A 14516-nucleotide genomic window follows, 5' to 3' on the forward strand; every position below is an offset into this window, starting at 1 on the left:
TGGTCTCCTGTGCGGATGCAGGACCCAAGGACCTGGGCCATCCTCCACTGCACTCCCGGGCCACAGCAGAGAGCTGGACTGGAAGAGGAGCAACTGGACAGAACCAGCACTCTGACTGGGACTAGAACCCGGGGTGCCGGCGCTGCAGGCAGAGGATTAGCCTAGTGAGCCGCGGCGCCGGCCCCCAAGCGTAATACTGTAACATAGGTGCTGTGTTACTCTATTTTCTTCTTCCTCTCTCCTCGCCTTTCTCTTTCTCCTCCTCACTCAATAAATCCATTGGCCTCTCGCCCCTTCACTCCTAAATACTTCAGTGTGCATTTCCAATATAACCACAGTGCAATTATGAGGAAATTAATGATGTAAAACCATTAGCCCTAACTTTGTCTATTGGCTCAATTATGCCTTTATAGCAACTCTTTTTAAATTCTTGTCCAGAATCACGTGTTGCATTTGGCTGTCTTACCCCTGTAGATCCCTGTATCTCAGTCTTTCCCTGGCTTTCATGTCCTTTTCTCTCTTAGGAAGATATTTGCCAAGTGGTAATTCTCTAACCCAGTCACCCTTTTATATTTATTAGTTGACATGCACTGTTAGGTTTTTTTCTCCTCTTTGTAATGTACACATTTATATATACACAAGTTAAAAAAAATTACTAATCCTTTTTTTTTTACTCATAGGATATAATTCACTACCATCATCATTTATTTTATTCTTAAATTATCCCAGCTTTAGCAAATAGAAGCCACTTCAAGATGGATACTTTGTCCTATGATATTTCTCCATCAGATCTTGAAAACATATTTTTTTTTTATGGCATGGTATCTTCTGTGCTTCAACTATGGTTCTGTGTGATGGTACTTAGAAATTCAAATCTGGGAACAAGTGAGTACCACTGCTTCTAGGCTGACATGTAAACACACACGAGTATTCCTTTCCTTTCCTATCTATTATCTATTATCTATTTCCATGTTAAAACACTAAAATTTCACAATGAGGGGTGTGCATTGTGGCATAGTGGGTTAAGCCACACTTGGAATCCCCTGTCAGAATGCCAGTTCAAGTCCTGGCTATTCCACTTCTGATCCAGCTCCCCACTAACTCGCTTGGGAAGCAACGTATGGTGGCTCAAGTCCTTAAATACTGCCGACCACTTTGGAGACCTGGATGGAGTTTCTGGTTCCTGGCTTTAGTGTAGTCCAACCCCACCTTTTGCTCTCACTTGGAAAATTAACCAGTAGATGGAAGCTCATTCATGTTTCTTTCTCTCTCTGTCTCTCTGTCTCTCTTTCACCCCCATTCTTTTGTTTTGTCACTCTGCCTTACAAATAACTAAATCTTTTTTAAAAAAATTTCAGGGGCCGGCGCCGTGGCTCACTTGGTTAATCCTCTGCCTGTAGTGCCGGCATCCCATATGGGCTCCAGGTTCTAGTCCTGGTTGCTCCTCTTCCAGTCCAGCTCTCTGCTGTGGCCCAGGAGTGCAGTGGAGGATAGCCCAAGTGCTTGGGCCCTGCACCCCATGGGAGACCAGGAGGAAGCACCTGGCTCCTGGCTTCAGATCGGCGCAGTGCTGGCCATAGTGGCCATTTTGTGAGTGAACCAATGCAAGGAAGACCTTTCTCTCTGTCTCTCTCTCTCACTGTTTGTAACTCTACCTGTCAAATTAAAAAAAAAAAAAAAAAACGAAGTGGAAAAGCAAAACATTGCATTGGTTGAACATGTCACACTTGAAAAACATTTAACCATCATTTACAGAAATAAAATAACTTGTGTATATTAAAAAAAATTCATAAGGATACATCAATTGCAGTCCAACATCTCAGGGATCATTTCTCCTTTTACCCTTTCCACATTGTAATTCCATTTTCTGATGGCAAGAAGCATGACTTTCATTATCCTTGATGTGTTCCCTTATTTGTTCAACCTAGAAAGTCCAGCAAGTATTTTCAGAACCACTAAACTATGACAGTTCATAAAACAAACTTATTGACTAGGGCTTAATATATAAGATTTCATAAGAAATCAATGCATGAATTTCAAAATTTGCACAAAAATTTCTACTTTAATTCCATTTTCCAGGAACTTTTTGAAATACTCTCAATATGCCTATAGTTCTTTCTGCCTTCAGTCTGAGTGTGTATAAAATAATATGCTCAAATTTTCCTTTCTTTTCCTAGGATATGATTATATATTTCTTGGAAAGAAAATTTGTTTTGTTTCTCCTTGTTTGTAATTTTAGGTTCATTTTCCCCATCTGTATTGATTTTTGGAAAATTTAGGATATAACGTATTTCTAAAGGTTTTGGAATACACTTCTTTTACTTCATTTCCACCTTCCCTGTGCATAACCAATGTCCTTAATTACTTATAATTTTTTGCAAAAAGTATGAAGTTAACATATATTTATTTTTCCTTCTCATAGGAAAGCTGACATACAATAGATATCTGGGGATCACTTCATATCAGTTCTTACATAACTTCCTTGCCCTTTTATACAGCTGTAAGGTATCCCATCATGTTTTTATATCTTATCTAATCACCCTCATATGTAGACATATATGTTCTAATATTTGTCAATTGAAATACTATTGCAGTAAAGAAACTTATATCTAATAATTGATGTACATACAGATACAGAAACCTTCAGGATAAATTTCTGGAGAGGAACTGGTAGGAGAGCATGTGGACTAGCAGATCATTTTACTAGATGTAGCTAAACTCCCTTCCCTAACTGTTGAACCGATTTGCGTTTCCTCCAGCAGTGTCTCAGGCTACCCACTTTTCCTCAGCTTTGCCAACAGTCTTTGTGATCTAACTAGAATTTTTGTCAAAACTATGTAGAAGAAATTATAACAGCATCATCTCGTTTCCTTTATATTTTAAGTAAAATTGACATCTTTGCCCTTACATAACTTTGAATTACTTATTTATGTATTTTACCTAGTTTTCAGGATTTTTAAACCTTTAGTCATCAGATTTTGAGTCATTTATTTATGAGAGGTATGAACTTTCGTCGGTGATACATACTGCAGATTTTGCCAGTTAGTTATTTATCTTGAGTTATTTACAATGCTTTTGCCACACCAACTTAAAATATAGTCAAATGGATGACTTTTTTTTTCTTTTATTGCATTCCAATGTTGAACCAAAGTTAAAAGGCCTTTTCTTTTTTTTTCTTTTTTCTTTTTTTCTTTTTATATTTTTTGACAGGCAGAGTTAGACAGTGAGTGAGAGAGAGAGAAAAAGGTCTTCCTTTCTGTTGGTTCACAACCCCCCCCCCCCCAAATGGCCACCACGGCCAGCACACTGCATCGATCTGAAGCCAGGAGCCAGGTGCTTCCTCCTGGTCTCCCATGTGGGTGCAGGGCCCAAGGACTTGGGCCATCCTCCACTGCACTCCCGGGCCACAGCAGAGAGCTGGACTGGAAGAGGAGCAACCGGGACAGAATCCGGCGCCCCGACCGGGACTAGAACCTGGTGTGCCGGCACCGCAGGCAGAGGATTAGCCTAGTGAGCCATGGCGCCGGCCAAAAGGCTTCTTTTTACACCAAGATTATAAAGAATGCCCACCATGTTTGCTTTTAAATTTTATGTAGTTTTGTTTTGTTTTAGATTTCAGGTGTTTGATATTGGTTTTGTGTATGTTATAAAGTATGGATCTAATTTTATATTTTTTTCCCAATGTCTGTCTAGTTGTCCTAGCAACATTTATTTAAAAAGTCCATCTTTGCCCCAGTGATTTGAGAAATGACTTTTCTCATTCTGTACATCTTCATTCATTCTTGGGTCTTTTCCTGGGCTCTGTTTCTTCCAGCAGCTTCTCTGCCTGTTTTTGCCACTGTCACCCTGTTAAATCGGAGTCCCTCTGCCTTGCTATCTGGGACACAAAGTGCTTTTCTCAATGACTTCCCAGGTCTTCCTGCAAGTTCATGTCTTCATAGAAATTTTAGTGTCCACTAGTCAAGTCCCATAAAAAATCTATTAGTAATTTTACTGGGGTTGCATTAAATTTATATATTAATTAGGATGAACTGACATCTTTAAGATGTTGAATTATCTAAGCTGAGAACAAGGGATATCTTTCTACTTGGTTTGAGTCTGCTTTTGGCTGAGAGGTACTGTTAAATTTTCTACATATAGATTCTGCTCATTCTTATTCAGTTTCTTACCAAATATTTAATCTTAGCTGGTGTAAGTGCACTGTTGGTACCATGGTGTCTTCTGACTACTGGTTTCACACTTGGCTGCTGTTGACTCTGTTTGTGGTTTCAGCGCATAGACATTCCTATCTGTTAGATTCCCTGTTAACTGTTGGTTTTGATGCTAAAAATTGTCATTTGCCACATTTATGTTCTTTTAGTTAAATTCTTGTTTGATATCAGGATCGTTGCCACTGTCTTCTTATTCTTTCATTTGCTCCTTATGGTTTCCTCATGTCTTTATGTCCTTGCCTTTTTAAATAACATTGTTTTAGGTGTGACCTTTATGTTCAGAAGGTAGATTGCATACTAAATTGAAATCTTTTCCATTTAATTATGTTGCGTTAAATCCATTCCCATTTGTTGATATGACTTGTCTATTTGATCAGAACTCTGTCATGTATTTTATATCATAATTTGTATTTTTAATACTTGCTCTGTACTTTCATTACTCTTTTATTGTGAAATTTCATTTGGTATTTATGAAGATTAGTATGTATTTTTGTTCTAGAAGCTACCTTTGTTCTTAGAATTTTTAATGCCCTTAAGACCCTCTTTTTTTTGTTGAACATTTTGCTTTCTGGTTTGTCAATTTTTGTGGTAGGAAAGAGGACTCACCTCTTTTTGTTAAAATCTTCTGAGCGCTTCTTTCGGGGATTGGGATGTGACAAGTGGGTGAAGCCCAGCTGGAATCATACAACAGTTTAGGGACCAGTGCATTGCCGGGAAGTCAGGCTGCAGCAAGGCTACACTCAGGAGATGGCATTGTTAGTGCTGGGAGCCCAGGCTGCTAATTAAGAGTAGGGTGTGGGGGACAGGTGAGAGCGTGCCAGAGTCAAAGGCAGACTGTGTGTTCCGATAGCAACGGGAGGTCGGGGCAGAATCGATGACGCCACTCTGCTGTTCACAGCCACCATCAGCTTTGTGCTAAACTGCTGCCCTCTGCCCACCAACCAGTGTCTTTTGCACCCTAAGTCTGTTGTTCGTACATCAGCTTCTATATATTAAAAACATAAATCTGAACATTTATTTTTTCCTGCATAAATAACTCTTTGATGGCTTCCAGTTGTTCCTGAAATATGTACCAACCCTATGCAATCTAAAATGCTGAGCCAGGCTTGCTCCTCTACGTTTAGCTTACATCATTCCCAGGTGATACATTATGACCGCAGCCATATCAGACTTCTTTATGTCTTCGATTGCACCACATGTTTTCCCACTTCTGGGTCTTGGTACATCTATTTCTGAGTTTGGGACAACCTTCTTTGATACTTTATGTTTCCAATTCCTACTCACCTTCCCAGATGTCAGGTTGAGTGATGTTTCTCAAAGCAGCAGACCGTCTCCTTTCCCACCCAGCAGTCCGCACCATCTTCTTTATGGTGTCCTTCACGGTGTTTATTGAAGCCTGCAATTATGTTTGGTATTTATTTCTGAGAATAACTGTGTGGTGTTTGACACCCCCACAGGTCTGCATGATCTTTGGGGATAGGGAACATATATATTCTGCTCATCCTTGTCACCCTGCACTCAGCACACAGAGGTCGTTCAATACGTATCTATTGATTGGCTGAATAAATAATAACTAGTAAATGAATAAAAATTAGTTAGACTATTAGTGTCTCAACCCAATCTTAGAGGAAAATTAAACTATAAACCAAAGTAACCAGGAAAGCTATAGAAAAAACTCTAGGATCAAGGCTAAATCCTCATCAAATTAAATGAACATCCATGGGGCAGTAGAGTGAGAATTGCATGTATGACTCAAATCCATGGAATTCTTGACCAGATTGGTAGAACAATTTAAGTACCTCCAGATGCAGCTTCTTTATTAAAAAGATTTAATTATTTAAAAGGCAGAGTTACAGAGAGAGAAAGAGTGACAGAGAGAGATCTTCCATCCACTGTTTCACTACCTGAATGGCAGCAGTAGCCAGTGCTGGGCCAGGCTGAAGACAGCAGCCAGGAGCTGCTTCTATGTGTCCCACGTGATTGCCGGGGCCCAAGCACTTGAGCCATCTTCAGCTGCTTTCCCAGGTGCATTAGCAGGGAGCTGGACTGGAAGTGCAGCATCCAGGACTCAAACTGGTGCCCATATGAGATGTTGGCACTACAGACACTGGCTTAACCCACTATACCACAGTGCCACCCCCTCGATACAGCTTCTAAAACACTCAGTGACATGAACACTTACACTGTGAGAATCCTATAATTTCAGTGTGTAGTTGAATGAAGGGTGGATGGACAGCTGGATGGGTAGACAAATAGAATTACTCAATATTGGCCTATATTCTTAAAATATAGACCAAAACTTCATAACCTAAAAGGTTCTACCAAGCTTACATCTCTGGCTTCATTTCACATCTTTCCCACTCTAAAAATAAACATTAAATAGATCCAGGTATGATGTATTTTAGAAAGTAAACTAGAAAATAGCTTACAAATAAAAATATGGTAAAGTGTTTTGGGGTGGTATCAGAAATCAAGACAGAATACTGAAATAGCAGGGGTATGTTGAGAGTAGCTAAAAACAAACTATTTCAGAACTTGAAGCAGTCTTAGAATGATCTGCCTGCTCCACCTACATGGACTGGATTAACAGGAAAATTGAACTGCAGAGAGGGACAGTGACATGTTCAATGCTGCCCAGCACTGGGAGAGCCTAGAGCAGAAACAGATCCCAATAGTAAGGACACTGTGTTCTGTGCCAAGGTAATAAATACCGCTCTGCAGATTTCAACTCTAACATCAGACGTAGAGCATGAGTGAAGTTAACAGGATGGATAAATGAAATTGTACTGTACTTTACCAGCATGCATTACAGACTTAGAAATAGGATGAGAGAGACAGAACAGCAAAAACGCACCTTTCTGTTTTCCTTTCCCCAAAGCGTTATTCCATCTGAGCACAAAGAATTCCCTGTTTGTTGACCCGACTGGGGATTTTGGACATGCGCACCTTGGCCAAACTTCCTGCATGACCGAACTCAGTGTCCTACACATTTTGGACTTGCTGATAATGCAGTTGCCCTGAAGGACTAGAAAGAGTGACCTAGGGTTTTGCTTTTCCGTGATGAGTTCTACAAAAACGACAAATTGGTTATGAGATTTAGGTTTTCACGAACTTGGGAAAAGTGAGCAGGTTAGCTTTGTATTGTAAGAGTCGGAAAGAGTCAAGTATAAGGAAACCCACACGTAGATGACAGGAAACAGACCAGTGCACAGGGGTGGTGGGGGATGGCTCGTGTGCATGCACCTCTGCAAAGGAAGATGCTTCCAAGGGAAGTTAGAACATCCTCGCAAATGATGCAGCTGCAGAAGAAGACAGTCGACTAGCCGTTGAAGCTGTCCAAGATCCCCTTTAAGGAGCCATATTTCAAAGAAAACATCCTCAAACTGACAGGGTAATGTTCCCCGCACAGGTGGGAGACCTTTGGGGTGCTGGTGGTGCTGGGTGCTTTCATCTGGTCCTGTCACAGCTGTGTGTGTGCTTGGTGAAAACTTCATCAAACTGTATCTAAGATTAATATACTTGTCTTTGTATCGTATACTTCAGATTAAGTGTGTTGCAATGACTAAGATTGGTTCATTTCCTTTAGGACTTACCTTGAAATGCTTCAGTTTACATGGCAGTTATAAGAAAAGTCATACTCTGCTTTATTCATGTAATATTTTCTCATAGATTCTTTTTTTTTTTTTTTACAGGCAGAGTTAGACAGTGAGAGAGAGAGAGAGAGACAGAGAGAAAGGTCTTCCTTTTTCTGTTGGTTCACCCTCCAGTGGCCACTATGGCCGGCACATTGCGGCTGGCATGCTGCACCAATACGAAGCCAGGAGGCAGGTGCTTCTTCCTGGTCTCCCATGCGAGTGCAGGGCCCAAGGACCTGGGCCATCCTCCACTGCACTCCCTGGCCACAACAGAGAGCTGGACTGGAAGAGGAGCAACCAGGACAGAATCCAGTGCCCTGACCAGGACTAGAACCCAGGGTGCCGGCACCAGAGACGGAGGATTAGCCTGATGAGCCGCGGTGCCAGCCTTCTCATAGATTTCATTGCAAGTTATTATACAGGCCTCACAGCCATTTTTTGTTACCAGATTCATGATATCCCACAGTGTAGACAGACCACAATATCTGCATTATGCATGTGTGGAGAGATAAATTGATCCTGATGTCCACCTTTATAAAGAACACTGAAATCAATACTTTTGAATATGAGAATATTTCAGCAAGTCCATGGAAAATAGAATTAAAAATTAAGTTCATTTTCATGCAAAGAACTTTTAAAAATTCATGCATATGAGAAGTTTTCACAAAGTTCATAAGAAATGTGCATTTCTGAATTTTGTTTTATAAAATAAAATAATTATCTCTTTTTAAAAGAGACACTTTCAGCATTAAGAAGAAAAGGAAATACTTATTCCAAAGGACACGTCATGTCAACCCAACCTCCTTTCTTTAAGATAGTTCTTGAGATAATAGATTAGGAAAATTCAGGAGACAGATGATTATTTTAAATGACCTTGATACCACTCTCAAGCTAATTTTTGTGGGTAAATACAATATATACAAGTTGTGCAATTGAAAATATATTAGCACATAAGCAATTGAGGAGATTAGTATCTAGTTCAGAAATTGCTATGAAGATGAATGTCAACCTAAAAGAAAGACTTATTACACACCACAGGATTCTACTGTTGGCATTTGCAAGCTGCTGCCTATATTAATGTACTACCAAAAGTTCATGGAAAATGGATTTTTAAAATAAGTGTATTTTGGGGCCAGCACTGTGGCACAGCAGGTTAAAGCCCTGGGCTGAAGTGCTGGCATCCCATATGGGCGCCAGTTCTAGTCTCAGCTGCTCCTCTTCTGATACAGCTCTCTGGTATGGCCTGGGAAAGCAGTAGAAGATGGCCCAAGTCCTGGGGCCCCTGCACCCAGGTGGGAGACCTGGAGGAAGCTCCTGGCTTCAGATCGGCGCAGCTCCAGCCGTTGTGGCCATCTGGGGCATGAACCAGTGGATGGAAGACCTCTCTCTTTGTCTGTACCTCTCTCTATAACTATCTTTCAAATAAATAAAAAGGAAAAAAAATAAGTTTATTTTGATACAAAATTTTTCTAATCCATGCGTACATGCATTCTTCAAAAAGGTCATGGAAATGAATATTATGGGAAAAAATGCATGGACTTCCAAATTGCGAAATATACTTAACTTTTAACCCCATTTTACACAAACCTTTTCAAGCAGTCTGGTATTAATGATTTGGGTTAAGTTAGAGGAAAAAATATTTTCCCAAAATTCCAGCTGGTAGAGAACACTGTGATAGGATGTAGTAACAGGATCAGCCAAAGATAGAAGTCAATAGTGGAAAACGTGACTCTGTACTTTGGTTCCAGATATCCAACTGCATTTGTATATTTATAGTATATATTTACATTTCTATTTTTGGTTGGAGTGGGTGATGAAATGCTAGGATGTTGGCTATGTTAATAAAAGCCAAGTGTAAGTAAGGAAAATGGTAACAGTCTAGGTAATCATAATCTAAACCACACATAGACTCTTCTTGTTTTAGCCACTGCACAATAAGAACAAAGTAGAGATTGCCACAGGCTGAGTAGCTAGGATGACTCAATAAACTTGAACTCTTCTCATGCGAGGAGTTGCTGAGGGGAATCCTAATGAGCCTGACAACCATCTTTCAGTATCAAGATATGTTGCTTGCACAAGAAAGGGCATACTCTTAGGCATGGTATCAAGATCACTAAGGATGATTATAGGACTCCTACTGGGCTTAATGGAAGTGAGTCTTTAGCATAGAGGGCAGTGTATGGACAGAGGAAACCCTGCTGTAGACATTACCATTCCTTCTCCACTCCTGAGTACATGGAAGACTCCATTTCCCCACCGTGCTGAAATCATCACGGCCACGTGACGGGCTCTGTCCAATGCAGCATTACTGGAAGTGATAGTGTGGCTTCTGACTTAAAGCTTTTGATTGTCAGGGCTTGACTCTTTGGCATTCTTTCTACTTCTGTTAGAATGGATGCACCAGCCTTGGTCTCTGAGTGCTTAGACTATCTTTCACCCCCCTACTCACCTCTCAGACCAGTCACACATCTACACTGGATATGCAGTTTGAGAGGGAAATAGGTGGCAGGTGTTGCGTGGCACAGCAGGTAACCCTTGCTTGGGAAACCTGAATCACATCTAGGACTCTCTGGTTTTAAGTCTCACTTCTGCTTCCAGATCTGGCTTCCTACTGATGCACACCTTGGGAGGCAGTGTATGAGGGCTCAAATACTTGGCTCCCTGCCAAGAATGTTGGAGACCCTTATTCAGTTCATGGCTCCTGGTTTTAGCTTGGCCCAGCTACCTACCTATCTACATCTGTCTCTCTCTCTACCTCTCTGCACTCCTACTTGCCTCCCTTCCTCTCTCTGTCACTCTGACTTTCTAAACTAATAAATGAGTAAACAAAAGTTTTTTTAAAAAAAGTCTTTGTTGTTTCTAGCCACTGAAGTCTGTGGGTTTTATTACCATGTCATAACCTTTTCTATCCTGATTAATAAGTATCTACAAGATGCAGCAGCCAACTAAGCATTAGATTCCTGAGACGATTTTGATTCAGTGACTCACACATTTGGATTCTTTGCTTTTTACTTTCATTACTTATTGCATTAAGACTGTTGTTGGGGTATATGTTAGTCTACAAGACTTTTCAGCCACCTCCAAGGGTCTCCTGGAAAATGGATCCTAGTGATATAGTCTAAAGATGATTTTCTTCCTGAGCACACACACTGTAACTCCACTGCAGTTCCAGAAATATTACAAATTTATAGAATTTATTCACATGTTAAACAATAATCAGATAATTTATCCAGCAAAGATTCTATTGCCATATAAACATATTTACATTATTTATCAAGGCTATGAGCCCTCCCAGCTGAGATGTCAAAGTGAATTGTTGAACATGAACTCTGTAGTTTGATTCTCACACAGTTCATATAGACTGGACCATTGCTTTGTGCCCCTTTATTCTGTACCTCAATGTACAAGTACAATGTACAATTCTGTGCTTAATGTACAAGTGAATTCTTGCCACAACAGTTTCCCAAGGATGACCTTGTTCCATCTGGTAACTCCTGCAACTGAACAAAGCACATAGCATAATGCATCGTGCCTTCTACAAACCTGCAAGGTGTTGGGCAGTATCTGCTTGATACGTTTATAAAGTGGTTCTGTCTAGGCAAGAAGTTTATGAGGTGGTAGAAGCCAGGAAGTGAACAGAAGAACATATGTACCTAGCCTGAGAGGAAATAAAGAAATGGAATTAAAAGGCAATTCAAATGGGGAAGTAAAATGGAAAGAATAAATTTTAAATTATACTTAAAATACATATGCATGCATATATATGCAAATATGTATGTATATTTTTCTTTATGTAACAACTTTATGTAACCCACAACTGATTAACTGTTGCCTCATTTTTTTGTCCACAGGAGACCAAAATCAACTGTGTTCGTCTGGCTACGAAAGGTATGTTGGCCTGTCCTTGTCTGTCTTCAGCTGTTCTATAGCCATTTAAGTATTTCTTCCTCTAGCCATGTAGGAAAAATGTAGACAACAGTGACTAAAACAACAAGAAAGAATTGTTATCTTCATTGGCATCATTTGCATCTAGACTGTACATCCAAACATATACATATTAATTGTAGTGCCCACAGCCTAGTAAGAGCTCAAAACATATTTCCTAGATGGATACAACAATAGATGGACAGAGTAGTACATTAATTGATAGAATGACTACGATTTTGCTCAAATATTCTGTATGTTTTCATTGTTTTGGGGGGTATTTTTATTTGAGCATGTCTGTTGGGCCCATCATTTGGGTTTTGTACTTTATTCAATTGGTACATGGCTTTCAAAAATGAGGTGATTAGTGTCCAGGCCTTTAATAATGAGAAAACAAACATTGCATTGTTATGTAGCTGGCATTTTCAACACTTATCCCAGAAACGAAGACAGCGTTGTTCAGGCTCATCACTTTTGTTTTCCTAATTATAATTGAATTGCCTGGCTCTTTCAGTTGGCACATGTTTCTGTTTATTATTCCTTTTAAAAAAATCAATGAATGGTTTGTTATCATTTAACCTATTACAAGGTTGAATGGTTATAAGCCAAGTTTATCTTTTTGTTATAGAATTGATATTTTTAAAAGCAATGTCCCCATACACACACCAAAATTTGGTTCTATTCCCTGCATTTATTGACAGAATATGTAGTTACATAGCTTGCTTCCAAGGAGATGAAAATTGTAAATATAAGTAGACAAATAAAGATAAACTATACCCAAGACAGTGACCCGCATATGAATGTGTATCTACATGAATATATACACAAATATATATCCATACAAATAAAAACTTCTGCTCACGTGGGTGGAGGAGGAAAGACAGAGATGGGGAAGATTTGAACAAAGAGAATACCCAAGGCTATTTGACACAATGGCACCCAAACCTCCCGGGTCTGACTTTGTACCTGCTCATAGGTTAGGCACGAAAGGGACAATGTGGGAGGAAGGGAAGTCAGAGCTGCATGGGATCACTGTGATAAGAAGTCACCCTGATTTCACATAAGTCATAGAGGTTGGCGTGTCCCTAACTTGTTCCCTCTCAGAAATTCAGGCTAGTGGACAGAATGAGATAAAATACTCTCTGTGAGGCAAGAGAATTGATGGCTTGCAAACAAAAGTGACACAAATCACGGGCCCTGGCAGACTTTTCCGCTGAAGAAAACAGATAAGGTAGAAGGAGGAACACCATCAATTGGGTAGCACTAGTGCTCTAGACAGTAATCAGGACAGCAGGGTGTCTACAGCAGCCTGTTTAAACAGGCAGCTGAGGAGAGAAAGAAACATACAGAGAAGCTTCCTTCACCACGATGATATTTCATAGGCCTGGACAGCTTTTGACTTGTAGGCGAGGTAGACGTCAATGCACGTGCTCTGCCTTCTGTGGGTTGTATGGGACTCTAAGGTATAAGCCCTCCCAAAGTGTAGTGTCCTGGGTTATATTTTCTGATCTAAGAACTGGGAACATGTGATCACACACACACAATAGGTGCAAATGGGGACAGTGAAAGAATACTTAGAACTGTACATTTCTGACAAGTCCAGGATCATAGTCCTCAGATGCATGGAGTTCCTGCACCCTGGACTTCTCCAGAATTCACTGCTACCTACAGGATTGTGGTTGCATTTTTTTCTTCTTACCACTTATTGAACTCTTATTCAGAGTTAATCCCATGAGTATAAAGTAAACTGAAAATAGATCATTGTAAAAATTAAGAGGGGGAATAAGAGAGGAAGGAGGAGGAAGGGTGGGAGTATGGAAGGGAGGGGATGGTAGGAAATATCACAATGTTCCTAAATCTCTATATAGGAATTGAATGAAATTTTTTTACCTTAAATTTTTAAAAATTTGAAAAAAAGTCAAGAACTGGAATAGGAAAGCTCTACCTCTCTTTAGCATAAGGGTTTCTCCTCCTGTTTGACCTTCCCTTCAGTGGGGTGTGAGCACGTGTGTGTGTTTGACAGGGTGGGAATGCATGAATGAGTATGGATGCCCAGCTGGCAAAGCCCAGGCTGTTCTGAGAGATCAGGACATTGGGGATTCCAAGCAGCCACACTCCAGCTTCCAGTACAGGGAGAACCAGCACTTCATCCTAAAGAAACAGGGTTCCAGTACTTCCTGGGATGGAACAGATACAGCTAGGTAATGTAGAATGTCAGCTTGCCGTGGTTCAGGGAGTTGTTACCTCTCAGCATCACAGCAGATAAGAGGGATGTGTTAGGAATATAGAGACAGGGCAAAGAGACCTGCATTTGGTAAGTCTCTACTCCATGCCAGGTTCCATGCTTGGAGCATATAAGATCCCTTAAAGGAAATCCCTGTCTGAACCCATGCTTAGCTAATAAGAAGCTCTATCAAGGATCTAAAGCTGTGAAATCAACAGTTGATGCATCCCTTCCCTTCCTGATTCTATGCATCAAATTTCTTTTTGGTAGGCTTGCTGGAAACAGTATTCCTTTTAACAAGAAAGTACTGCGAATCCCTCAGGCCTCAGGGGTAGGTAGGTGAAGTCCTAGAGATGGGTCATCAGACCTTCTCCAAGCTCTTCCACCTCTCTGTCACCATGCCAGGTTCTTCACGGGTCTGCTGGCAGATGTCCAGCCTCTAGGGTGTGGTCACTTGTCAGACTTGAGGCCAGTGCTGTGGTGATGAAGCATCTGACCACTTTCCTGTCCCTAACCTGCAGA

General features: G+C 40.5%; 1 protein-coding gene across 12 annotated transcripts in view; it reads left to right on the top strand.

Moving 5' to 3' along the window:
• Positions 1-14516, top strand: part of PTPRT (protein tyrosine phosphatase receptor type T) — a 1128555-nt gene that overhangs the window by 907486 nt on the left and 206553 nt on the right. For all 12 annotated transcript variants that reach the window (XM_070051826.1, XM_051846098.2, XM_070051827.1 and 9 more), the window contains exon 13: positions 11698-11734. In XM_070051826.1, the coding sequence (XP_069907927.1) occupies positions 11698-11734 (37 nt within the window). The remainder of the gene's footprint in view (positions 1-11697; positions 11735-14516) is intronic.

This window comes from Oryctolagus cuniculus, chromosome 11, assembly GCF_964237555.1.
Source record: "Oryctolagus cuniculus chromosome 11, mOryCun1.1, whole genome shotgun sequence".
NCBI lineage: Eukaryota > Metazoa > Chordata > Mammalia > Lagomorpha > Leporidae > Oryctolagus > Oryctolagus cuniculus.